This window comes from Penicillium solitum (genome assembly GCF_028829755.1).
Source record: "Penicillium solitum strain IBT 25940 chromosome Unknown utg000001l_segment0_segment0, whole genome shotgun sequence".
NCBI classification, from domain to species: domain Eukaryota; kingdom Fungi; phylum Ascomycota; class Eurotiomycetes; order Eurotiales; family Aspergillaceae; genus Penicillium; species Penicillium solitum.
Genome location: NW_027072121.1, coordinates 2,800,078 through 2,825,579, shown reverse-complemented (window position 1 = coordinate 2,825,579; position 25,502 = coordinate 2,800,078). Strand labels below are relative to the sequence as shown.

At 48.2% G+C, this 25,502-nt stretch overlaps 11 protein-coding genes across 11 annotated transcripts; 6 read left to right on the top strand and 5 right to left on the bottom strand.

Moving 5' to 3' along the window:
• Positions 1-97: 97 nt before the first annotated feature.
• On the top strand, positions 98-1,286 carry N7455_001073 (glycerophosphodiester phosphodiesterase; the record flags this gene model as incomplete). The annotated part of the gene is made up of 4 exons (XM_040951943.1): positions 98-149; positions 203-390; positions 441-620; positions 693-1,286. The coding sequence occupies 4 exons, from the start codon at positions 98-100 to the stop codon at positions 1,284-1,286; spliced, it is 1,014 nt and encodes a 337-aa protein (XP_040818577.1).
• A 205-nt stretch (positions 1,287-1,491) lies between these two features.
• Positions 1,492-3,862, bottom strand: N7455_001072 (uncharacterized protein; the record flags this gene model as incomplete). Its single annotated transcript, XM_065603934.1, has 3 exons — positions 1,492-1,884; positions 2,296-3,748; positions 3,813-3,862. 3 exons carry the CDS (start codon positions 3,860-3,862, stop codon positions 1,492-1,494), a joined length of 1,896 nt encoding a protein of 631 aa, XP_065462425.1.
• Positions 3,863-4,141: 279 nt separating this feature from the next.
• Positions 4,142-6,243, top strand: N7455_001071 (uncharacterized protein; the record flags this gene model as incomplete). Its single annotated transcript, XM_040951541.2, has 4 exons — positions 4,142-4,422; positions 4,496-4,712; positions 4,766-5,380; positions 5,437-6,243. 4 exons carry the CDS (start codon positions 4,142-4,144, stop codon positions 6,241-6,243), a joined length of 1,920 nt encoding a protein of 639 aa, XP_040818385.2.
• A 771-nt stretch (positions 6,244-7,014) lies between these two features.
• On the bottom strand, positions 7,015-8,745 carry N7455_001070 (uncharacterized protein; the record flags this gene model as incomplete). The annotated part of the gene is made up of 6 exons (XM_065603933.1): positions 7,015-7,055; positions 7,099-7,814; positions 7,875-8,153; positions 8,204-8,278; positions 8,342-8,602; positions 8,663-8,745. 6 exons carry the CDS (start codon positions 8,743-8,745, stop codon positions 7,015-7,017), a joined length of 1,455 nt encoding a protein of 484 aa, XP_065462424.1.
• A 952-nt stretch (positions 8,746-9,697) lies between these two features.
• Positions 9,698-11,409, top strand: N7455_001069 (uncharacterized protein; the record flags this gene model as incomplete). Its single annotated transcript, XM_040951017.2, has 2 exons — positions 9,698-10,243; positions 10,351-11,409. The coding sequence occupies 2 exons, from the start codon at positions 9,698-9,700 to the stop codon at positions 11,407-11,409; spliced, it is 1,605 nt and encodes a 534-aa protein (XP_040817986.2).
• A 613-nt stretch (positions 11,410-12,022) lies between these two features.
• On the bottom strand, positions 12,023-14,138 carry N7455_001068 (LIM domain-containing protein; the record flags this gene model as incomplete). Its single annotated transcript, XM_040951380.1, has 3 exons — positions 12,023-13,881; positions 13,942-14,049; positions 14,105-14,138. 3 exons carry the CDS (start codon positions 14,136-14,138, stop codon positions 12,023-12,025), a joined length of 2,001 nt encoding a protein of 666 aa, XP_040818343.1.
• Positions 14,139-15,432: 1,294 nt separating this feature from the next.
• N7455_001067 (Zn(II)2Cys6 transcription factor domain-containing protein) lies at positions 15,433-17,537 on the bottom strand (the record flags this gene model as incomplete). The annotated part of the gene is made up of 9 exons (XM_040951926.2): positions 15,433-15,563; positions 15,630-15,729; positions 15,797-15,903; positions 15,986-16,429; positions 16,486-16,747; positions 16,814-17,136; positions 17,194-17,346; positions 17,396-17,424; positions 17,485-17,537. 9 exons carry the CDS (start codon positions 17,535-17,537, stop codon positions 15,433-15,435), a joined length of 1,602 nt encoding a protein of 533 aa, XP_040818187.2.
• Positions 17,538-18,007: 470 nt separating this feature from the next.
• On the bottom strand, positions 18,008-19,229 carry N7455_001066 (RTA1 domain-containing protein; the record flags this gene model as incomplete). The annotated part of the gene is made up of 3 exons (XM_040951547.2): positions 18,882-19,229; positions 18,548-18,790; positions 18,008-18,486 (listed from the first exon to the last, which is right to left on the bottom strand). Exons 1-3 carry the CDS (start codon positions 19,051-19,053, stop codon positions 18,008-18,010), a joined length of 894 nt encoding a protein of 297 aa, XP_040818484.1. The 5' UTR covers positions 19,054-19,229.
• Positions 19,230-19,798: 569 nt separating this feature from the next.
• On the top strand, positions 19,799-20,804 carry N7455_001065 (RTA1 domain-containing protein; the record flags this gene model as incomplete). Its single annotated transcript, XM_040951490.1, has 3 exons — positions 19,799-19,985; positions 20,038-20,286; positions 20,344-20,804. 3 exons carry the CDS (start codon positions 19,799-19,801, stop codon positions 20,802-20,804), a joined length of 897 nt encoding a protein of 298 aa, XP_040818491.1.
• A 557-nt stretch (positions 20,805-21,361) lies between these two features.
• Positions 21,362-22,976, top strand: N7455_001064 (Zn(II)2Cys6 transcription factor domain-containing protein; the record flags this gene model as incomplete). The annotated part of the gene is made up of 2 exons (XM_065603932.1): positions 21,362-21,520; positions 21,579-22,976. Coding segments are annotated over 2 exons (1,557 nt in total), but the record flags the coding sequence as incomplete, so codon positions are not given.
• A 636-nt stretch (positions 22,977-23,612) lies between these two features.
• Positions 23,613-25,215, top strand: N7455_001063 (uncharacterized protein; the record flags this gene model as incomplete). Its single annotated transcript, XM_065603931.1, has 2 exons — positions 23,613-24,501; positions 24,554-25,215. 2 exons carry the CDS (start codon positions 23,613-23,615, stop codon positions 25,213-25,215), a joined length of 1,551 nt encoding a protein of 516 aa, XP_065462422.1.
• Between the last annotated feature and the right edge of the window lie 287 nt (positions 25,216-25,502).

Genomic DNA, 25,502 nt, shown 5'->3' with positions numbered 1-25,502 from the left:
CGGGGCCTATCTCCGCCAAACTCCGATGACCCTGTTTAATCATGCAATCTCCGTTCTTCACTTCTTCACTTCTTCAACTCTCACAACTCCTTTCAAAATGGGCTCCGCAACACCTATAGTCCCGGGAGAGCATTCACATGAAATCCCAGGTGCGAAGCTCTCCAATATGTAGGTGTTGTCAAGCTAACTCATTCCCCGCAAGCTCATGTCCACCACTCACCGGTTGCCCACGCCTCCCCACGTTTACCTCAAGCCATCGCCCACCGAGGATTTAAAGGCCAATATCCCGAGAACACTTTACTATCAATCGATGGCGCAATCCGAGCCGGAGCTCACGCCCTCGAGCTCGACCTCCACATCTCCCGCGATGGGATCGTGGTGTTATCACATGTAGGTGCCCCTCCCACGCCGCGATCTAGGACCACGCTCATCGATCCAAGGACCCAAGCCTCATGCGCTGTTACGGCATCAAGAAGAAAGTCGCCGACTGCGACTGGGAGTATTTGAAAACTCTGCGAACCCTCCAAGCCCCCCACGAACCGATGCCCCGGTTGGTCGATGTGTTGGAATACCTCAGACAACCGGGTCGGGAGAATTTCTGGATCTTGCTAGATATAAAGGTAAGCGAAGCTATTCTCCCCAACTCGCACGTTGTCTCTTTCACAAGACTAACGTCCAACCCCACTTCCCAGCTTACCAATGAACCCTTCGCTATAATGGACCGAATTTCCAAAATCATCGAGTCAGTCCCAATGCTCGCAAGTGGCCCCGACTGGCACCACCGCGTCGTTCTCGGCTGCTGGTCTGCACGATACCTACCCGCGCGAGCAAAGCACTTGCCACGGTATCCGGTGACGCTAATGTGTGTGGATTTGAGCTATGCGCGCCAATTCTTCCAAGTGCCGCTTATATCCTTCAATGTCAACCAGATGATCCTGATGGGTCCGCTTGGACGAGGGTTTTTAAGCGAAGCGCGTGCAGCCCGACGTAAAGTCTATGTTTGGACGGTGAATGCGCCGAATCTAATGCGTTGGTGTATCCGACACGAGATCGACGGGGTCATCTCCGATGAGCCCGGTCGGTTCCGGCAGGTCTGTGAAGGGTGGGAGAAGGAACATACGGGTGTGTTGGGAGTCCCGAATCCCAATTTAGATCGGATTCCGTTGAGGCAACGGATTGAGATCACCCTTGTGGCGCTTTATGTTATTTGCTTTGGATGGATCTTGAAACGGATGTATCTTACTCCGGTTGAGCGTCTTGAGTTCGAGGAACACAAGTCGAAATAGTTGTATAGCATCGAGCTTGAAGGTGCGATGGCATATTAATGGTTAATGATATAATGAGGCATGATGTTTTGGTTATTGATGAAAACTTGAAATATATGACATTTATGTCCATTAAACTTGTGAACGGCGGACCTGTAAATTACTGGATGCGGTTAGTTTTGCCTCTTTGGGTTTGGCGCCCAATACGCCGTCACGTAACCTCCCTTCAATGCCCTCCGACATAAACGACCTGGTGGTGTGGTTGCGGCTGAGATGTGAAGCGACTCAACGTGCCCAGCGCAAACGCGATATCCGGTCGCGTCCCGACCACCAGATCCATCAATGAACCGACGGCGGTTGCGAATCGTGCTTTTGTTTCCTCGTTTGGAGGTTCTTCGTCTGGACGGCGATTCAAGACTTGCTTGGGATTCATCGCACTACCCTTCATCTGACAGGTTTCCATGCGAAAGTCGGAGAGAAGCTTCTGGATATACTGGTATTGGTGGATGGACACAGATCCATCGGCCTGGAAGTCAAACTGGATGCCCAGGAAGGAGCGTGGGGTTCCCAGGTCGTTCAATCGGAACTCCCTTTCCAATGCTCGTTGCACTTGGTTGATCTCGTGCGAGTTTGCTGCAGCAATGAGAAAGTCATCGACGTAGACATAGATCACACCAAATATAATCCAAACGGTGGGCGGGATCGCTAATGACTCGATCGAATAGCAATTGTGAAGGTTCGGGGCTCCATACCATTTTGAGGTGTACATCCCAATGCGGATAAACATCTCCATATTGTCTTGGACGTGTCGAACGGACTGCAAATTGCTTATCGACGAATCATCCTGACGATCAAGGGTGCTGAAGCAATTCCAGATGCGGGAGCCTCGGTGGGTCACGACGAATTATAGATATTTGTATAAAAAGAGGAAAATTACGATCTTTCAAACGTGTAAATCCTCGAGTTGAGAGAGAATCTGTCATACGAGTCAGTAATCCTTTGTAGAACATTCAGCGAAACAAGAACTCACATTTTCAATATAACGAACCCCAACTATCATCCCATCCTTGTCCTTGATTCCAGCGTCGTGCGATGTGAAGACATTGTCATCGCCATGGTCTAGGCAGCGTAAACAAGCGAGAACCACATCGGTGTATCGGTCTCCCACTAGGCTAGGTAGTCGATCTTTTACCAATGCAACTAGTTGGTGTTTGACAGCGAACCCCCTCGTACGGGCATCCTTTTCGCCGAAGTACCTTGCAATATCAAGCTCTGCCCAAGGAGTGGTAGTGCCATTCTCAATATGCACAAAGGAGTGCCACAATGCAAGTTCCAGCAAGCATACACCCAGACTGTAAATGTCATGCTGCATCGTAAAAGTTTCCTCTAGCCGGAGTCCTTGTCTGACGGGGTGACGATAAATATTTCGTTCCCAATTCAGATCACCTAGGTAGTTGGTGTGGGAATCCGCACGTCGAATCTGCTCAAATCCAATCAAGAACGATGGTCCTAAATCCTGACCTTCCTGAGTAAAGACGATAATTGTCTCTGGTCGGATATTTTTGTGCACGAAACCGGTCGTATGAACGAACATTACCGAACGGGCGAGCTGCAGAGCAAGTTGAACCCGCTTACTGAGAGAGCATTGGGGCTTCTCCAGAATAATATTCCTCAGGGACTTCGGTGATGTTAAGCCCTGAGGTACCTCGAAAATGAATTGAAATTGAAAATCTTGAGATGAGCTCCTCTCTACCACGCCTTCACATTTGAGGAGGCCAAATGACATCGGATCGACATTCAGCAATAGTCTCGCCATGTCGCGAATGTGTGTCTTCTTCACCGGAGAAGGTGCATCGCCGGCAAAGTTTGCGCTGTCTAATAGAGCCAGTCGACCATCGGTCGTGAAACTTGATAGGTAAGCGGTTGTTCTAGGGATGCTTTCTAGACTTGATCCAATCGTATCCGAATCGACGAAAATAGAGGTTGAGCTCCCACTTGACTCTGACGATGACTGCTGTATTGCATGTCTGATTTTTGAGAGTCTTAATGTGTGGGGATCGCTTGCTTGCGTTGACCTCTCCAGCTCCAGGTCCACTTTTGGCTCCGCGATGCGAGATATGAGATACCATGAGGGATCAAAGCGGCGTTGCCACTCTTCCAGGTCGGTGACCACCTTTTGAAGGTCCTTTTTCAAATAAATCGCCCGTGCCTTTTTTGGAAAAGAAGCGACAGAAATATTGCGAATATAGGCTTCTGAAAATTTGCTGACAGCCGCAAGTAATGTCACCTGGAGAGTTTCAATAACCTTGGCGTAATGGTCCTGGAGGACAGGTTCGATAATATCCGACTGCCACAAACGTTTCAATGAGTCCAACTGAAATTGTGTCTTGATCCAAACACCTTCTATGACCAACGAGATATTTTCGATGTCACGCTCCAAGTGACGCTGCTCGCGGCAGAATTCCACGAGCTGTTTACCGTACCTGGATGGAAATTGAAGTATGCTAGTCAGCGTTTTGTTCAACGGCCAGGAAATCGAGGTCTAACCTAAAACAAAGATCCAGTGTTGCAAATACTGCCAGTCCAAGTTCTGCCATAATGTAGAGCCGATGTTTAGAAGTCACAGCGGGGGAAATACGGGGGCGGGAGTCGGGCCGTAAGTGGCGAACGGGGGGGTTTCCAGGCACCAACAGCGGATCAAATATAATCCTATAGATGAGGCTGAGCCCTGCATGATGCGCAAATGAAATGACTCGGTCACATCGCCTGAAAGCAACGGAAGGCTGTGCATCTCCCATCCAAATCCGGCTTCCCTTTTCTAAGCTTACCATCGCATTTGGCCGCACCGGCTAGTTTGTCGAGCTTTAGAAGTCACTATGAAAGATGAAGAGCTCGTCAAGACATTTGAGCTGAACGTGATTGTTCTCTCTGCCCATCGCAATCGTGAAATCAAATTGCAACCTGATCCACAGAATCCAGACAAGCAAACAAAACAGGTCACGATATGGAATCGAACCCTCGAATTCAAGGAGGGGGTCCACCTGTACGAGTCGGCAAAGGGTGGGTTGCGGGTTGTGAAAAGTATCTCCAAAGATAAGCTATCCAAAAGCAATATATCGGAGCTAGATGTCCTGGGGCAAGTTTCGAGGATTATGGAGTATGTATCGCGGCTTGAGAAACCTCCTGTTGCGGGAGCCCCGTGATCGTCATTCCGCTAATTCTTTGCTCAGACTTCAAAAGAAGTCGCTTTTTGTTCAGCTCCATGGGTGGTACACGGCAGATAATTATGTCTATCTAGCTATGGAATACTGCGTTTTTGGAGACATTAAGAAGTGTTTTCCCCATCCACTTTCCGAAGCGAAATCGCGGTCTATATGTGAGCAGTTGCTTGAAGGCTTGGTGCTGCTACATGACATGGGGATTGCTCACCGAGATATCAAGCCTGAGGTGAGTTAATCTGCTGGATTTTTGTCACCATAAATTCTCATTCAATTTTCAAGAATGTACTCGTTGTGCAGAAGGATCCGGTCAGAATCAAACTCGCGGACTTTGATATTAGCAAGTGGGCTGCCAAAGGGCAAACTGAGCTGCGAACGGAAGGGAGAGGGACGCGAGGCTATATGGCCCCCGAAGCTTGGGGTCTAGTCGATGATACTCAAGAATATTCAACCTACACCAATGCCGTCGATATGTGGTCCCTTGGTTGTCTGTTGTACTTCCTGCTAACGAAGGAGGAGCCATTCCTCGAATACAGTTTTCTTGGTGACTACACCAAAGGATTTGCTAGCTTCCCAATTTCTCCATTGATCGATCATGCAGTGAGCGATCAAGCCCAACATATTATCATTTCTTTACTGGCACCCTTGCCTGAGGACCGTCCAAAAGCTTCTGTCGATTTGATCACCAACTGGACCGTTTTCGGAGAGAATGATGACGTACATAATTATTCTTCTACATATGAGGCCCCAGAAATAGCAACATCATCTGTCATACGCGCAGCTGAAGGTAGCAGCGTCCCAAATGCGCCGCTGCACACTTCGCGGGGCCAGGCGGCCCCGGGAGATCGGCCCAGAAATCCGAACTATCGAGCACAACCAAAGATCGGGGAAGAAATGGTAACTATGAAAAATCCTTGTCTTATGTAGAATCTTTCTGACATGATCCTCATTAGAGTTTCTATTCCTATGAGCTTTGGCATGTGCTCAAGTCCACAAAGACCAAGTCTGCCAGCACGGAACAAGTGGTGTCTATTCTAGATCAGAACGGAAATCCAAATGTACTACACGAAGGATACAATGCTCTCCACTTTGCAGCAGAGCATGGAAGCGTCGAGTGGATTAAGGTACTGCTCGAATACGGCGCAAATGTGAACAGTGTTACAGAGCCCCGGCACGAGAACGCACTACACCTGGCGACCTGGCAAAGCGATCTTGATGATTTTTTGAGGAAATTACAAATTCTTCAGCAGAGCCATATAGACCTCAACGCGCAAAACAATGACGGCGACACCGTGTTGCATTTGGCGATTAGAAGATTTGGGTCAGTGAAGGCGATTGAGGCATTACTCGATGCGGGTGCCTCGACGGAGAGGAAGGACACGAAAGGCCGTACTCCATTGTGGTACGCAGTCTTTTTGAAACAAGAAGAAAAGGCACTCAAGTTGTTGGAGAGGGGTTCCGACGTAAATTGCCAGAACGAAACTGGTCGCACCCTATTGCACCTCGCAGTCGCTTCAAACAGGATCAGTTCACAACTCATTCAACATCTGATCAGCGCAAATATCGACGTCAATCGAATTGATCACAATGGAAATACGCCCCTTTTTGATGCAGTCAAGCTGGGAGATCGAAACAAGATTCGCCTCCTTCGTTCTCATGGTGCGAAATGCAACCTCAATGAACCTACAGACCAGAGGAATTCGGCTCATTTCAACATTTGGCAGAGTGTGAGCAACGCACTATCTTCAGTTTTTGACTAAACTACGTTCTTCGCTCTTTTGTTCTGGGAGATTGGCTCGTTAAGTTGCCCGATTGCTGCGCGTTTTGTCGCATCTGGGAAGGGAAGCTGGTAGTTGTTTACCAACTCATTTCGTTCCAAGGTAATGTTTGGGCTTCGAATATATAGTTTTGACGTCAATACAAACCTTGGGAGCACTATGGGAATGAAGAACCATGGATGCTCTCGTATGGGAAAGGTACCTCAGTACTCTCCGCGATAAATCTCCGCGATGAAAAAAAAGATAGTCACAAGTTGACATAAATTTCTAAACAGCCATATCTAAACAGCCATATTATGACGAAGGACGTCATAATTTTATACAAAATCTTCCAATGAGATAAGAAACAGCAATAAGTTCGCAGTTCCGAACAAATCGACATCCGAGGTGCTGGGAGAGTCTTACTCAAGACGAATCGCGCCTGGCTGAGACTCCAATGGTTCAAGATCGATATCTTTCCCTCGGAAACATGTCTTCACACGCCAGAGGATGAGATTCTTTGTTGAAAGATCGAATACATGGCTGATATCTTCGATCGGGACATTTTTGGTTTCCTTCATTAGAAGAATTACCGACAAAAAGGATAGAAGGAGCCATATCCTAGAATAAATCGCACGCTTGTCAATATGACAGAACTGGAGAATGAAATAGGATCAGGAGGGAGAACTGACGAACGATATGTTGCTGAAGAAAAGAAGTCATGTAAAGAATGTGTTGATAGACCCAACGTCACTGCTATAATGCTTCCATGACTCAATGACGTTGTGATCGCCATGCCCAAATCTGCGCCGCTGCTGTTAGTACCATTTGAACCGCAAGGCAAGTTGGAGGCCATACCATTGTATTGCCACGGAAAGACCTCTGCTGTGTAAACACTGAACACAAGCTCAACAGTCTGGTAAAGTGTGATCAGCAGTATCTGGCTCACAGATGAAACCATCGAGGCGGGATCTCCTGTGAACTCCACCACTGGAATCTGCATGGAGAGCAACATGAGAAGAATCAATGCCATCGCAGATCGACGACGACCAATTTCGTCTAGCCTTCCGGCGAGCAACCAAACAAATATCATAGGGAATATTGCAATCGTGGGCTCAAAATTAATACGGTTGAGCATTGGCAGCGTTTTGTACCAAAAGTCAGCATGGGCAACTTGAACAGCAGACATATTGAGAGTGAGTATCATCGGGATTGATGCGAGGGCTGCTCTCTTGAATTGGGAGTGCTTCAATGCCCGCAAGAAGGAAAAATCTTTCTGAAAGTCTTGGGTGCTGCTCAGTTCACCGAGAGTCGAATGGATTTGATGAAGGTCTCGGGCCGCTACAATTTCCGCTTTCCGAAAGTGACACAACGAGTCCAGGGCATCCTGCATCTTTCCGTTCAATATACACCAATAAGGCGACTCCGGCAACTTATTTGCCGTGATCAGACACAATAAAGTGACCCCGGACACGAAGGTGAATAAAAGTCCCACGTCCCTCACGCCCGGCGAGATCATGTTTAATATAACTTCCTTTTCGGTGAGTAGAGAAATAGCCATAGTGGTGATGTGGCTGACCATAACAGATTAGTTGATTCCGATTTTGGGTATCATTCACAGAGGGAATACATACACCTGCCAAATTGCTATTCTGGACCCCCGAGTGGACGTGAAGCTTGTTTCAGCGAGGTAAAGCGGGCAGGTGCATCGCAGGATGCCCATTGCCGTACCAGCTGTAAGGTGGGCCGCAAAAATAGTGTATGAAAGTCTCCAACTCGGCAAGACAACCCTCACCAGTGCAGAGAAGAGGGCCAAGGAAGTCGCAGTGAAAATTGAGCCACGGCGACCGAAGCGTCCGTTCAAGGGTACACTGATGATACAGCCGAACAACGCACTCCCAAGCCATGGTGCACTGTAATCAGTCTTAGAGAGTCCGTGGGATTTGAATCTTAGCTGACTTACCAACTGAGCCATAGAGAAAACGTTGAGCGGTAATGCTGTCCCAGAAGTTGCCAGCTGGAGTATTGAAGGGATGCACTGTGCTGTTAGTTTGACCAGACAAAATCTTTATAAACGAAGGAATGTGTGAGGACGACCAACTAGAGAATTATTGCCATGTAGCACGTATATGAAGTCCACCCCTTGAGCTTGAAGGTATTCACCTTCTCTCTTGATTTATCAGACAAAGCTGCAAGCTCATCTGGAGTCAACCCCTCCACCCCTGCGCCATTATCCGGATCATGGTAAACCAGAGCACCTTTTTTGATCAAGATCTGATCCTTGTTGAGTCCATGTATCATGGCAAACTCGTCGGCTTCGCGGATTATATCAATGCCGTTGAACTGCGGGCGCGTGCGGGGTCTGCAAATTCCAGTCAGCTTGACCTCATGCCAATCTTCATGCTGTCTCCGCAAATCATACCCAACCAAAGAGAAGCTCCCGGGGTGGACATTATTAGTCCCTCCGTCGAGGTTGACTCGCTGAGATGCGGAAGATGGGAGCATAGTGGGAGATTGTTGCAGAGCTTAGAAGCCAGCCCCATTATTCGAGGACAAATCATGATGGATGGGCATATTAATAGTCATCGGAGAGGTGTGAGGTGTGCTGTGTCTGGCCCCCTGCATTTCACAGCCACGTCATGACAGCCACACACCAATGAGGGATTCTCATCGACCTCGTATTGAACCCAAGTGAGGCTGTGCATCTGGGCAAACTGGACAGGCCTTTAGTTGGTCCGTTGTTCATGAATCATGAATTGTCGAACAATCAACATCTTCCCCGGTCTATTCCACGGTGCAAAATCAAGGGTTCGCCAACTGGTCTATGTGTTTACATAATTTGCACTGTTTGAGAGGTTTTATTAAAGAGCATTCATCTACACCCGTTCCCGTGTGTAGGTGAGCTCAAGAGCGTTAATATTAGGACCGGAGTATGACTAAAAGTGCTAGGCGGGTGCAGAATAGTGGTATTATAGGGCAGTGGGCGGTCAATCCTTATATTCTAGTTGTAAACGGCGGACCTGTGAATTTGCCTTTTCGAGTTAGTCTTGCCGTTTGGGTTTTAGTGTGTGCTCTTCAGTGTTAGCATAAAAGAAACCCTCTTTGCTGCTTTCTCTTTCCCCGCCCTCTCCATGTTGACCCTAAGAGTTGTACAAGACGGAAAATGGCTAATTTCGTTACTGTACATATAACAGCATTCGAAATCAGTTTTACCTTCAATCTCTCTCTCTCTTTCCGTTTCTCAAGGACCCCCGGGGCCTGGTTGGTGGTTTAGTCATCTAATACGACGAGGTCATCTGATTGGTTACTTTTAACCAGCCTTCCAGCCTTCCCAAGGTTGGAATCCACAAAAAATGGCTTGTTTTTCTCCACATCCAATTTGCGTGGAGACTTCTGCCGTTCCCCGGATTGCCCTAGAACTATAGGACCTACCTAGGTAGTACGATTTCCTCCGAAAATGACAACTTATATCGACCAAGATACCCTTCTAGATGAAGCTCGTCGTGCCACTCACAGCGAACATGAACTCACCTTTCTACGGGCCCTCCAGCTATATCCCAAGGCAGTCGCATGGTCCATATTTCTATCTCTAACCCTCATCATGGAAGGCTACGACATGAAACTCATAGGCTCCCTCTTTGCTCAACCCGCTTTCCAGAAAAAATACGGCCAGGAGTTGCCCGATGGCACATATGGAATCAGTGCTTCTTGGCAAGCTGGCCTCTCCAATGGTGCTTCGGTTGGATCGCTCATGGGCCTTCTCATCAACCGTTATCTAGCCGAACGTTTCGGATTTTGCAATACCATGCTGGCCTCATTGGCTTTTATAACTGCTACGATATTCATCCCCTTCTTTGCTCCAAGGATCGAGGTATTGCTAGTTGGCCAGGTCTTAATGGGCATCCCTTGGGGCATCTTTCAGACATTGACTACTTCATACGCGGCTGAAGTAACTCCGACCCATCTTCGCGCCTATCTCACTACCTACGTGAACCTCTGCTGGGTAAAGCTCACACCCTCCCCTCCCCCCTTTTTTGTCTTTCAGTTGGTGAAAGGGGGTAAGGTGAAAAAGGATGGAAATAATAAAGCTTACGAACTGAATACCAATAGGTCTTTGGACAGCTACTCTCCGCCGGTGTTCTACGAGGAGTACTCACACGATCTGACCAATGGTCCTATCGCATCCCCTTTGCTCTACAATGGATCTGGCCAATCCCATTGATGATCGGAATAGTCTTCGCCCCTGAATCGCCCTGGTGGCTCGTTCGCAAGAATCGCCTAGAGGAAGCCAAAGCGGCCCTCCTCCGATTGACATCACCCGGCCGTATCGAGTTTGACGCCGATCAAGCAATCACACTAATGGTGGTAACGACAGAGAAAGAGCGGGAATCCGGCACAGGCACTCGCTACATCGATTGCTTCCGCGGCGTAGACCTACGTCGCACCTCGATTTCTTGTTGGTGCTGGGGTATTCAAATCTTATCCGGGACGAGCCTCCGTATCTACTCCACCTACTTCTACAAGCAAGCAGGACTACCGACGGAGCAGGCCTTCACCATGTCTATCATACAGTATGCCCTCGGCATCGTCGGCGTGTTTGTAGCCTGGATTCTGCTACCACGGTTTGGCCGACGATCCATTTACCTCGGGGGCTTGGCTATTTTAGCTGTGCTCTTGCTGGTCATTGGCGGTCTGGGTGTCGCTGAATCTCAATCCCCGTCCCCAGCGCACAGCAGCGGTGGTGGCAGTCGGCTTGCATGGTCAATCGGATCTATGCTGCTTGTGCATACGTTCTTCTACGATATCACCGTCGGCCCAGTCTGCTACTCGCTTGTGGCGGAGATCCCTTCCGTTCGTCTCCGCAGCAAGTCAATCGTGCTGGCACGTATGACATATAATATCCTTAATATTATCAGCAATATCATCACGCCTTACATGCTGAACCCATCGGCGTGGAATTGGGGTGCGAAAGCTGGCTTTTTCTATGGTGGAACTTGTGTTTTATCTTTGATCTATACCTTTTTCTGTATTCCTGAACCTAGTGGACGGACCTATGCAGAGCTAAGCATCCTGTTCCAGCGAAGAGTCTCAGCTCGGAGTTTCTCCAAGACGCACGTCGATCTAGCCGAGGCGAGAGCGTTGGACAGGAATTCCCCGAAGAATGACTGAGTTCCCGGCAAATGGTGGCGGTTATAATATTGCTGATGGGTCTTAAATTACTCAAGAATATCAACAGGGTAGAAGTCGCTGGGCGGACGCAGAATAGTGGGTGTTACAGAGCAGTAAGCGACCAAGGGGTGGCTAGGGGCGGCTGGATGTCCAAAGTTATGGGTGGGAAAGCAGCCGTTTCTGGCTCCAAAAGCTGTCATCTTCGGCGTCAATTCCACAGGTCCTTATATTATAGTTGTAAATCCTGTACAAAAGACAGCCCGCCAACCAAACACCGTGCCGATGGAGAGTATGTACATTAGAAACATTTCGGCATGAGGAAGAAATCAACAAAATACATCCCGGATGATGGCCCAAAAATCAAAAGACCTGCCAATGGGGCGTTTTCAATGGATACAGATGAAGGATAGCCCCAATGCAAGGGGGAAACAGACGATCAACGCCATTGTCAGCGGAAATCAAATGGGTTAGATAGCACAGAGGGTATATCGCGATATATAAAGGAATGAAGAAAGTGGGAAAAGAAATCCGCAGCAGAGTGGAAAAAAAGGGGAATGTGCAACTCGGGACTTTCCAAGGTATACAGGAAAGAAGACCGAGGAAGAGGATTTGCTCAAATCATCATAAGCTTAGTAGTCCGTCGTTCGGGGAACCGACCTCCACCGCCAGGGGGGAATCGGGGACCGGGGTGAAGTCCAGGCCCAGGTCCGGGCCCAAGTCTTCCGCCGGGTGGAGGGTACGGGCCCGGGGGAAATTGGCCAGACTTGGCCAGGGGAGACGAGGGTAGTGTGGGGCGACGACGACCAGGAGGACCAGGAGGACCAGGAGATGGTGGGTGGTAAGCCGCAGCGGCTCGACGAGCATCTCTTTCGCAGAAGACTTCGCCATTCCACTCGAAGTAGTCGCCCTTGAGAAGGACGTGACATGTACGACACTGCAAACACTGGGTGTGGAATCGACGGCGATCTGGGCGTGCAGGGTTCCGCTCGACGGTCTCCAAGTAATGGCCCTCAATACCGGTGTGACAGCCGGCGCAAAGGGACCCGTTACGTTCGTGGTAATGTTGCGCGCAGAAGGGTCTGTTGTTGAGGACGTAGAAATCGGCCGTTTGGAAGGGAGAGTGGCACTCGAAACAAACGAAACAGCCACGGTGGTACCGACCTGTTAGACGGCCGTCCGAGGATGATATCGATTTTCCTGTGATCGTCTCATTGCAACCCTTACACGTCCCCTTCGAACGTGTCGCGGACCGGGTTGGTGTTGTCGGTGTTTGTTGTGGTAGGGGTGCTGTGAATGAGCGTTGTGGTGGCGGCTTTCGGGGGATAGATTGGTTTGGTTGTGCTGGGGTCGGAGTCGGGGGTACTGCTTTCCTCTCTGCAATCAATGACACACCACCTTGGTTGATTGAAGGGTCGGTAGGTGAATCCGGGCTGAAGAAAGCAGCAGGGATAGGAGGGACTTCTTCCATTGTGCTCCGCACACGGCCGGGTACTTCTACAATCGTCTGTCGGGTCCGGGCGGGCAGCTCTTCAACCAAAGGGCTTAGATTGAGCGGATCAGTGGGTTTGTGTCGGCTCAAGCTAGCATCTGAGGGAAGGCTGGACATGGAACTACCACTGCGGGCATCGGAAGGCGATGAATCAGAGCCAGAGCTTTCAGAGTTATTCATTTGGTCATCTAGACCGAGAGCACGGGCGAAGCTAGTGACGGAAAATGCACTTGTCGTACTTGCGTTCGAGTTTTTCCTTGGCGCATCGCTGCCTGGCTCTGTTGCCGCTGTCGCCGGGTGGAGGTTCGCAGGGTTGAAAGCGGTATATTCGGTATGGTCCTGGAATTGGGCCGAGGGGGTTTCCTCCGGGAGATCTTGTAGTCCGGTAGTCGGGGTTTGGCCTTCGGGAATGCCGAAGTCGAATCCATTAGCTTCTTCCTTGCTAATGCGGGATGAAACCACCGAGACGTTGGAATCACGGGGGAAAGAAGTATTATGGTTGGATGTGCGAAGAGGTGCCAATGGCACTGGTGGTATGTCGTCCATAAATGACCGGAATCCCCGCGAGAGGCTGTTGGTCGACGACCTCGTTGTAGAATCGCCATAGCGACTGCTGGCGAAAGATGTCCGGTAGCTGCTGTTGCTCACCGCCGACTCCCCCCTCTGATGGTTCGCATCTGGGGACTTAGGTGGCAATGGGCTAGGTGGAAGGCGTATATTCTCCGGCATCACCCCCAGCCCTTGTCCCCGCGACGAGACTGGTGTTCGTGATTTAAACGCAGACCGATCTGTCATCATTGGACTTGGTGTTCTCACTTCAGTTGGTGATCTATTACCAGGCATTGGGAATGAGAAGACCGAATCATCGGTCAGACTGTGCTGAGACGGGCGCACCGTAGACGGAGGTGCTGGACTGGTAGGGAGAGGTGATAGATGGGCACTATTAGCTGGTGTCGGCATATTTGGCTGCAAGAATGCTCGATCTGTATATAGGGTTAGTCGCGGATCCCTTCCAACTTCCCACATGGCGATTTGAGACATACTTGCAGCTGAGGGGTCTATGGCCGGGGGAGGGCCCCGGCCAACCTTTGCCTCTGTGAATCGGTCCGAATCGAATCCTGCCGATGGAGGCGGTGATGGGATAGGTGCGACTGTGGTTATAGAGTCAGCACGTAGACCCGGGGGTGTTGAATCATTGAATCCTACCAAAATCATTCCGAATGCAAGTGTGATCTCCCATAGCAGAGATCTCGACATTACATCCACAATTGGAGCATTTTATGCTGGGCAAGAAGCCCATGTTCATTGAAGCCATCAAGGGTTGTGAACATCGAATTTAGCGGTCCATATCCCCTTGAGATATGGGGAAGACTATTGAATTCAAAAGAAAATTGAGGGGAGAATTGTATGTGCAGTGTCCAAGTGCCCCGGTGCTTTGTGCCACGGGAAAAACACACGCTAGTCCACTTAGCGTCTCCAGTGCGGAAAGGGGGTGCGTAACTGTGTTCAGGGGTACTTTATCGAGGATTAATATGTTGTATAACATATTAATTATAATAGATGATATTATATTATTATGTTGTACAGACTATAAAACACTCTATGTGATACACAGAGTACTTAGATAGGATGTAAGGAGTACGGAGTAGATAAATAGTAGTTCACCTTCCACTCCGTCTATATTACCTCTCGATATTATCTCCACTTCACTAAATTCTTCTCTCCTGACCCAAACAGTGGAGCCCAAAAATACTCGGTGCACAGGCAACCTGCACATCAGAAGAAAAAGAGATTCAGCTTCCAATGCGACTGGTCCGTACCTGATGTCTGATCCTCCACCACCACCAATCACATTGCCCAAGTGATGTTGTGAAGCTTGCAACCTTTGGAATCTTTCGATCAGTGGAGATCAACTCCAGGGGGTATCTCTCTATTGGGATTTTGAATGAATTTTGACCCTACAAAAAAAAACTATCCTGACACATAACCCCTGATGAGATCATGTGTGGCGATAAGTCCCCAAGGTTGTTATATTCTTGGAACACAGAAAAAAAAAACAATCAACTGAGTTTACTCTTCGCCCGTGCTGGCGATCCGCGGGGCCATTTTCCTCCCCTCCGAACCCGCTCCTATTACTGGCTGCTGTCTTCCACCCAACGCCACGAGTCATGCAAGACCCTAGAACTTGGCTGAAAGCAGAAGTACATCCTCCGTACGGAGTCCTTTGTAGATACGGTTCTACCCTTTGGGTAGTTGCAAGAATTAACCGCGCCAAGCCCGGGTGTTTTGAATCCTCACTGTTGGAAAATTCGCAAAACGCGTACGATGACGGTGTCAGGATGAGACGAGATCTTACCCCGTACTCCGTATGGGGTTTCTGTTTCTGATTGCGTGTGAGAAAGGGACGATCATCTGTCGCAAGTGGTGCCTCCACTGCAGACGCGGCCCAGATTGGAGACATGCGAGGCATTCTCTCGTCCTTTTTCTCGCTCTCCTACAAAGCACTTGCTTTGTTACTACACATAGTAACAACGTTAACGCATACCCCACGTCTCCCGCAGCTGTCGCTGGAGCGCATGGGTTGGCCAGCCGTGAAGTTTATCAGTTTGGATAAGAACCTGGATCAAATGGTCCTGTTCATGTGGGTCCGTGAAGCGATCGCCGCCTGTGACCCTGGTTAGCCTCATGTACAACATATACTGGAAACATATTGACGGTTTCTGCTGCTTACAGAGATGGATGGCCATGCACCCGACAACCATGGCTGGGGGCACAGAGGCATTGGATAATGAAGCGCCACATACTTTCCAAACCCCCCTGCGGATACGATCCTGAACGTCCTGTTAGTCTCAGCCTGAGTACCTAATATAGCTTCGGAAAGTTGCTCAAGAGACTTACATCAGCCTCCTGAATCAGATGCCTGCGCAGAGGTCCAACCGTAGGCAAAGTTGGGTCATGCACAGAAAGCAGAATCCGGGCAAGATCGATATATTGATTGCCGATTGCTATAGTCCCAAGCGATTAGCCTCGGTTCATATCCTAAATAGCCTGTAGGATACGCTTCCTGAAACGTCACCTGATACGTACCATGCCAGGGACACCCGTAACGAATGTCTGGGAATTTAGTTCCCACCTCCCCGTCTCCACTCGCAAAATACGGATCGAAAGAGTCTGGCCGAGTCTCACTCCATTGCTGATTATGTGCTTTAAGATCTGCATGCACAGCCGGTGAGCGGATTCCCTCCCCGAAACAAAACACCAAAACGTGTGCACAATGAGTGATGGCATGGTTCGCCCACGCGCAATCACCTGCATCAGGGCCCAGCGAGTTGGAGTGGGAATCCCAGTCCAAGGACCTCAGCTCAATGTCTGGGGCTTGGTGGAGGCTAAGGGCATTGTAAATCTCCTGGCGTAGGCCACTCCAGTAGACAGCCTGCCGTAGACTTGGAGTTGTGGTCATCAATGATGGAGACCGTATGAAAGCCTTTGTCCCGAAGGAGTGGCCTCGAATATCGGACCCGGCAAGTGGGACTATAATCATTGTCAGCAGGATTCTTGACACATGTGGGAAAGGATCTACTGCTAACCATCAAACTCTTCCAGCAAGCGTAGAATGACAGTAGCAGCTAGCAAATCATCATCCATTGTAACACCGTGGTCATTCAACGCGGGGATCAACTTCTCCAAACATTCTTGGTAATAGCGGTCCGACACAAAAGGGTCAAAAGCTGTTGTGCGATTCAAATGACGAGCCGACATGGCCAATATTGCATTAAATAATGTCTCGCAATGGCGTGCTCTGTAAGGGATATGGATAGCAAAATGTTGCAGGCGATCCGTGCAATCGAACTTGATATCGTACAATCAGACTACAGTTCAGCTTTCGAAAAAAAAAAAAAAAGGATCAGTACTTACGAAACGTGCAACATTGTCCACAAAGTGCTGCAACAAACTCGCCTCCTCGGGGTCTCTCAGGGGCCATGGCCGCTGGCTCGATCGTTCAGATGTGCCCACCACCTGGGTTGTTGGCGAAACAACACTACTTCTCGTCTGTACTTGGTAGTTTGAGAACCCATATTGCGGCAAAGGGGCGGTATGTGAGGACCCCGGAGACAGCCTTTCCGGTATAGGAATGGAGCCGGCAGGACTATGCAAGCTCCCGGCAGGCGAGAGCACATTGGTTGCCGTCTCGGTCGAGTTATCCACTTGATCACTTCCGCTTTCGAGTACAAAGTCAACTAGATAACGGTCTAATGTCAGATTAGTTCTCAATGAAATCGGGCACAGAATCCAACCTCTAGGCGGTGGCCGAAGCCAAACTTGGTTGCTAGGAAACTTGGTGCGCGTCGTCCGACCCTTTGCCTGTCGGAACTTGGTTTCTTTTTTACCTCGCGTGCATTCGCGTCCAGTGCGAACGCATCGGCCGCATTGTGGCAAGATTCCGTCACCTATCGACAGTTAGCGGAGAGCTGGTTCTGGGGGGTTAAGCGGTATTACATTTATGGTGAAGTACACGGCATGGATCACTGATTATAGTCAGATGTCAAGTTTTATAAAAATTTAGGATCATCTAGGTCGTTTCTTACCAGCATTGGGGGTTCTTCGCACCGGGCATGGCGGAGATGTTGATTTTCATCATCTTTTGCGTCGGGGAAGTTCCCCACTGCGGGGGATTTAATCCGGTGCCACCATAGTGGCGATGATATATTACTCTGGGGAAATTATTTGATAACTCTTTGTTCTAGAATAATAAAAAATACCCTGTTCAGTTCTCGAAAATTGGGTAGATGCGCATATGTACAGGATAATGTTTCTGCGTGATGGGTATAAGTGTCATGCAGCCGCTTCCCAACCCGTCCCCTGTTTCAACCTATGTAGATACCAGGAATGGCTGCTTCGAAGATATCCGTGTATGTTATGTTGCAGTAGCAGTAGTAGCAGTTGCGGTAAATTTGTTCCAGAAGCTGACATCTTCCATTCATCTCAAGACATATAATTAACTAGAACCTGGAAACAATACCTACTCCAGCTCACTCAAGGAATTCTAGGTCTTGTATACCCAAGAACAGTGGCAAAATCCCGCGACATTGTTTGTAAAAGCGTGATGATCTAGACTTCTTCTCTTGCCAAAGGTTGCTCTTTGCTTGCTGAACGCGACCTTCTTGAAGAGCGCAGTGGCTTCGTTGACTGAGAAAGAATCTTTGATGGGTGGAAAATACTCATCGCAACCATGGTGAATAGCATCAACGTTGAATCAAAGACATATAAGAACGCCTCGTGGCTGATGAGGTATCCACTGTTGCCCTGGGAATATTCAATGAGTCGGAAAATCGACCGAATGAGAATCAAAATGCTGGCCACGTATAGCCCAGTCATGACAATTTCCCAAATAGGCATTTGCAGTACTCCAGATGAGCGTAGTGGGTTAAAACACTTCTCGGTGGGACTCTTGCGAATCCGATAGTGAAAGATTGTTGCAGCTATGATGAAAACGCTGAAGAATACCAATTGCACGGCGAGACCGCCAATCGTGATATGTTCGCCGGTGGTCATTGCGGAAAGAGTTCCACTTGCCATGATACCTCCGCCTGTATTCACGATTAGCTTTCATTGACCGGGACTGTTGTGTGGATGGAGCGGATTAGTTACCTGCTGCTTGCATCAAAAACGCAATCACGTCTCCCGAGACGAAAATTATGGTGAGCCATTTGACCGGCACCATACTTAACTTCTCAGCATCCAAATGCACAATGAGACGACCGAGAGTCATATATATGGAGGCTGCATAGAGAGGAGGAGCAAGAAGGATCATGATAGTGCTAATCGAGTAAAGCGGGATATTCTCTTTGTTGTTATGGGCTAGCGCGCGGCAGATGTAACCTATGATTTGAACTGTAACGCTTGTTAGCAACGAACGCTGTGGACTCTCGTAGAGATCAGGAGGGAACTGGTAAGCCCCGGCAATGAGACTGGGATAACTTACAGACTCCTCCAATGACGAAGACTATAAAGTACCAGGTTCGTGTACGAACAACCTGGTAAAGGTGATAGAAGGTTGCGAGCACAAACAGAACTGTGAAAAGGATTGCAGCCACGAGAGAGGGCGTATAGCGGTATAGTTTAAAGTCAACCTCTCCACCTGTGTTGGAAGCCATGGCGAATGAGTGTAACCGAATACAACCAACTGTCAGAGTGATCAATTATACTTCGACTGAGAGGCAATTGAAAGGATTAAGGAGATTATTGGAAGTTTGTTGCCTTGAATGAGCGGCTGTAGGGGTTAAATAATGATCTATTTCCGAGCGAGCCAGTACAGTATATGTACTTGGCCTTGCCGTATCTTTTTAAGCGTCGTAACCGTATTCGGGGAAAAACAGAAACTTTTTTCTTTTTCATGAGTTTGCTCTTTGTATTCATGGTACTAGATGCCATTACCATGTAGCTTAATCGGTACTAGAATGCGACAAGGCCGTAGTGGCCCCACCCGTATTCGCATTCTCGGTTTCGCCGAGTCGCCATTCAGTTGGAGCGGGTCTTCCAATGTCTGTCTATACAATATTCAGCCTTGTAATGTACCGGGGTACATAGTTGCCTAAGGGTCTAAGCCCAACCTTGGAAATGTTTTCAAGGGTTCGTTTTACGACTGACCCACCCGTACTCGCTTCCCACCGTCTCGCGCTATTCAGACATCAAACATCCGTCTAATACGAATCCACCCAAAGATTATTTTTATATTCGGTGTCAACTTCTGGTTTCTCTAGAAGTCGTATATAAGTCATGCCTACCAAAAATCTGGCCAAAGGTCCAGTAAAGCTTGAGCTTACGCACCCGGACCTAACATAGGCTCGATACTTTCCAGATTCTCTTGATCATAACAATTACCAGGCCAATCATTTCAGAATGCAGAATAACGTGGCTTCGATCCGTTCTGACGAAGAAGTCAGCTTCGCTTTTTATCGTTATGACCCCAGCATGGGCGGTGCTGTCCTTTTTGCAATTCTTTTCATGGGCACAACCTTCTACCACATCTTCCAGATGTTCAAAACCAGGACTTGGTTTTTTATTCCCTTCGTGATAGGTGGTCTCTGTCCGTACATCCTTACTTTATATTCTTCTTATACTCGTGCTAACAGAAGTAGTTGAGATTGTCGGGTATATAGGGCGTGCCTTGTCAAGCAAACAAAGTCCGGATTGGACGCTAGGCCCCTACATGATACAAACACTCTGTCTGCTTCTCGCCCCAGCCCTCTTAGCAGCCTCAATCTACATGTTGCTGGGCCGGATTATTCTGGTGCTGCATGCAGAACCGCATTCTATTTTGAAAAAGAAGTGGCTGACCAAGATTTTCGTGACCGGCGACGTGATGTCGTTTCTTCTACAAGGCGCTGGTATGTGTTCTGGAGATAACTAAATTATGAAATGGGATTCTCTGACTATATATCCAGGTGGTGGCATTCAGAGTAGCGGGTCCCTCGATGGCATGAAGAGCGGCGAGCGCATTATCATCGTGGGTCTATTTGTCCAAATCGTATTCTTTGGCTTCTTCATTATTGTCGCTGGCTTATTTGACTGGAAGCTGCGCAAATACCCTATCCCACGCGCCTTCGATCGGGGGATTCCCTGGCGCAAACATCTCAACATTCTCTATGCGACCAGTTTGTTGATCCTGGTGCGCTCGCTTTTTCGACTCGCGGAATACATCCAGGGCAATAAGGGCTATCTTTTGCGTCATGAGGTCTACTTGTATATTTTTGACTCACTTCTCATCTTCATTGCCATGGTTATCTTTAATATTGCCCATCCATCTGAAATTACTCGGTTTTTGACTGTGGTGCCGGATTACGAATTGACTGGCACCCGGAATGAGCAGACTGTGAAACCCGATGGAGTCTGTCATGGCGTGTGATTCTGTTGTTCATTCTTCCTTTTTTTTTGGGAGAAAAACAAATTTGTATTTTATATCTAGATTTTTGTCAATTTAATTCATGGGATCCAGTTATTGAGATAGACAAGAAACAAGATGAACTACTGGTGTTCGTATCCACCTACACCTTGTATATATACTCCGTAGATACTCCGTAGATGCACTCGGATAAGAATACGAGTGGGTCTACAAGATCTACCAAAAGCTAAAATACTAAAATAATTTAGACGCCTCTGAGGCTATAGGCATGGAGTTTATAATTCGAAGATGAGACCGAAATAGTTCTAGTCTACTATGTTACTCTTTTGTCTATTTGAAACATTTTGGTTATGCGTCATTATTGAAAAATCAATAGGAAAACTGAATGGCAGTGTCAAGGACTCATGGGTTGTGTTTTGATTTGAAAAACAACATTTGAGGTTTGGTGTGGTTGACCGGGATTTGTTAATGTTTGAGAATGACTGCTTCGCCACTCCCATGTAACTTAGCCTACTAACAGAGGTAGGCTCCAGTCTTACACAAATCCTGCAAATCATGGCTATTCACCCCTTCAGAAACTTACGATACTCAAAGAATCCATGGACGATCCGGCGTTTTCCGACACCTCCGCGCAGAACCCACGTGTTCTGAGAAGACATCGCATCCGCCACACCAAGTCTCGTAATGGATGCTATCCTTGCAAACTCCGAAGAGTCAAGGTATAAATTGACTCCTATTTCCGGTTTTACTTGTGGACCAGAAGCTGACCTCTTTAAGTGTGATGAACTTCAACCCGCCTGCGGCACATGCGCTTCCAGAGGCGAACATTGCTCTTACCCCCTACCGCGCGTCCCTTCGGAGAGACCCCCCAGATCTAGAAAGGCGACAGGGAACAAAGATAGCGCTCCCTCATCTGATGCATTCGGTCCATCAAATGGAGCTCCTCCGCTCGACGCGACTTTACCAGCGATTTTCTCGAACCATAATAGCCACGCGCGTGTGGACTTACCAATGAATGATTTGAAGCTCCTGCAGTTTTTCAATTCCTACACTGCGAAACAAATGTCACCCCATCCGAGGAGGACTATAGTCTGGCAGCGGATCATCCCGGAAATTGCATGCAACAATCGGTATTTGATGCACCTGCTCCTAGCACTAGGAGGCATCCACATGATTACGGAGCGTGAGGCCAACAGCACTAGTGGCCCCGAAGACTTGGATACGGTGGACTTTGCAATAGTCATGGAACATCATCAAAGAGGACTGGAAGGTTTTAGGGAAGAGATGTCCTGCATTTCTCCCTCCAACGCTGAGGATCTTCTTGCTGGTTCTGTGCTTCTCGTTGCGTTTGCTTTTGCATCTCTCATGGTTCAGGAGCTCAATCCCCTTAACAGGACCCCCGAAGAGATGAATGGTATAACGGGAAATTCCTCTTCCGCAAATGACGTTTTACGTCTCAACTGGTTATACCTTAACAGAGGAGTAACCAGTATTCTACATGAACAATGGGACGTGTTAAAAAGCAGTCGGCTCCGGCAGATGCTGGTATTCTCACAGCACGACGGGTGTTGGAAGGATTCACCGTTTGCTCTACCACCGTCTCGACTTTCTCGTTGCTCACCCCGCCTAGTTAAATTTGCCGAAGGTGCCAGCCAAGCAGTCGCAAACATCAAGGCTTCTTTACGTGCGCTCGAACCCGCTAGGGATTACTTATCCAGCTGCTCGGGTACGCCAACATCTCACCTTTCAGAGTCGCCCACGACTCTAGACTCCGTTGTGGACGCGCACTCTGAGACCATAGACATCCTGGATACGTTATATCTACGCATTCTCTTCATATTGCGGTGTGAAGCAACCGACAATCCTGCTGACATGGAAATCCAGTTGGATTTTGAAGAGGCGGCGATTTTGGCCTGGCCGGTCCAGCTTCCAAGTCCATTCTTGGCATCGCTTGAGAGAGGCGAACCTAATTACCTTCGTGGACACTCACTCGTCATTTTGGCTCATTTTTATTTGGCAAGTACTCTACTTGATACATGGTTTCTGAGGGGCGCCTTTGAAAGAGAGATACTCAAAGTCAACACGCTTATCGGTTCCCTGAATGACAGCCAACTGTCAACATTTATGCTATGGCCCAACGAGGTCGTGGCTTCGACCCTGAGATCTACTCCTTGAACAGTATACCCGAGGCCAGTGAAGTATCTAATATTATCGACAACGCCATCTTCTAGAAACACTATACACAAGCATAGCATAGATCGCGTGCCTCGTCAGCCCTTGGTCCCAATACCTGGAATCACTTGGACGACTTGAGCCATATGGCGAACTACGGGTAGACACTATTGGTAATTCTTCATTAGATCTTTTGCTAGATAACTAGCTTGATTAGTTGCTTCGTAGCCCTGGCATATATATGCTTCCACTCGATCATTTACGTAGAGAATGGTCATACAAATAATCCCAGCCCCTCTATATGTCTGTTGCTTGGGGGTTACGTTGATATTGATTCGTACCGGAGATCAACAAACAATATGTTATACCCCTTGCCGATATCTCAATTCATAGGTCATCTTTATCTGAAACCCAAAATATCTTTGCTGATCGACACTTTGCTAAACTCATAAAACAATTTTGTGAGGCTGAGCCCGAGGTTGGAATGCAATAAAACAACAAATATGCAAGGATCGAATTCACGCAACACAGTTGTAAGATTTCTGATTACCTCCAAAATGTGCATCCACCAAAGTCCTCCAGATTAATATCAAACCATCCTAACACAACTTTATTCCAAACCTTCCTTATACACGCTACATGACACGTTTTTTTGGCCTCCGGGGTAGTCGCCTCAACCATGTAGCACTCCTTGGCGTGGTTATGCCTGCCCTCATGTCAATGGGCTATAACCAAGGATTATTAGGGGGAGTTCTCACCCTGCCCTGGTTCGAATCCCAATTTCCTGAAATCGACGTGAGCAACGCCCAACCCTCAGAAAAGCACTACAAATCCACTTTGCGGGGTACTGTGGTGGCCTTGTATGCAGTAGGTGGTTTCTTCGGAGCCATCGCCTGCATTGCAGTGGGAGATTTGCTTGGACGTCGACGAACTCTCATACTCGCTTCAGTGATGCAAATGATCGGGGCTTTCCTCATGGCTAGTTCTTTTTCTTTTTCTCAGCTTGTGGTATCACGGGTTATCCTAGGTCTGGGTACTGGTGGCCAACTAGCCACTGCGCCTATGTGGCAATCTGAGATATCACCAGCTGCCAAGCGTGGTGCGCATGTTGCGACCATAGGCATCTTCGTCTCTGTGGGTCTTACCCTGGGTTTACTCATTGATCTCGGGATGTCGTATGTCCCTAACAGTGCAAGCTGGCGTGTTCCAGTTGGACTGCCTATCATATTTTGCATAATTGTGATTGTATTCACTTGTCAAATGCCCGAGTCACCCCGTTGGCTGGTCCGGCAGGGTCAGGTCTCTGCTGCGCGTGAGGTATTGGCAGCACTAAGGGACACTGAAATCCACAGTGAGGTGGTTAATAAGGAGATACTGGATGTGGAGTCCTCGTTAGCTATTGCTGGTAAAGGCACTCTGCGCCAAATCTTCCAAATGGGACATCAAAGAATCTTTCATCGTGCATCTCTTGCGACAGGAGGATTGATGTTGTTGCAATTGACGGGTGTCAACTCAATCACGTTCTACAGTACGTACACTGACTGATCTTTCAATCGCAATCCAATGTCCCTCGCTTATAGATCTACCAGGTACGACGATTTTCCAAACAAACCTCCAGCTTGACTCGACAATATCAAGAATTCTGGCTGTGATTTATCAGTTTTGCGGTGTCATTGGTAGCATTGTCTGCGTGTACACTATAGAGGGGTTTGGTCGTCGTCTCTTGTGGTTGTCCAGTGCGATGGCCAACACAATCGCCATGCTCCTTGTGGCTGCGCTTAGTTCTCAGTCGACAAACACCATGGCCATGTATGCAGCTGTGGTATTTATTTTCCTCTTTCACGTCAGTATGACTGTCGGTTTTGGTGGGATCCCATTTCTCTACGCATCCGAAGTGGCACCTCTCAGTCTGCGTACCACCATCAACGGTATCGGCTCTAGCCTATATTGGGCTCTGAGTGTTCTGATCGCTGAAGTCACCCCAATCGCCTTCAATGCCATTGGATGGAAGTACTTTCTCATCTTTGCCTGTCTGAATTTAGCGATGATACCAGTTATTTATCTGTTCTATCCGGAAACTGCAGGCCTGTCGCTGGAGGATATAGATGAGGTATTTATTATGTCCACGGGTTGGTTAGACGCTGTTCGTGTGGCCAAACAGTTGCCTCAGAAATTAGATGGTCGCCAGCCCGAGGGAGATTCTCCGTTGGAAAACAAAGACGATGGAGCACCGAAGGTTTGAGAGTATAACTATTTGTTTGCGGCAATAGGAACTGGGGAGATATTTGCAGGGATAATTGGTGAATGATAATTGGGAATACTATGGACGTCTCCATGAATTGCAGACATGATTTATTTCAATAGGAGACTGCACTAAGTTTCGCAGGCGAACAACATAAAAAAAAGAGGGTAGATTTAGGGGACTGGGGAGTTGGAATTGCAAAAATATTGCTGTTTTGGAGCTAATATCATTTCAAGGTAATTTTCTGATATTGCCTATAACAAAGTTGAAGCCTTTCAGGGTTGGAA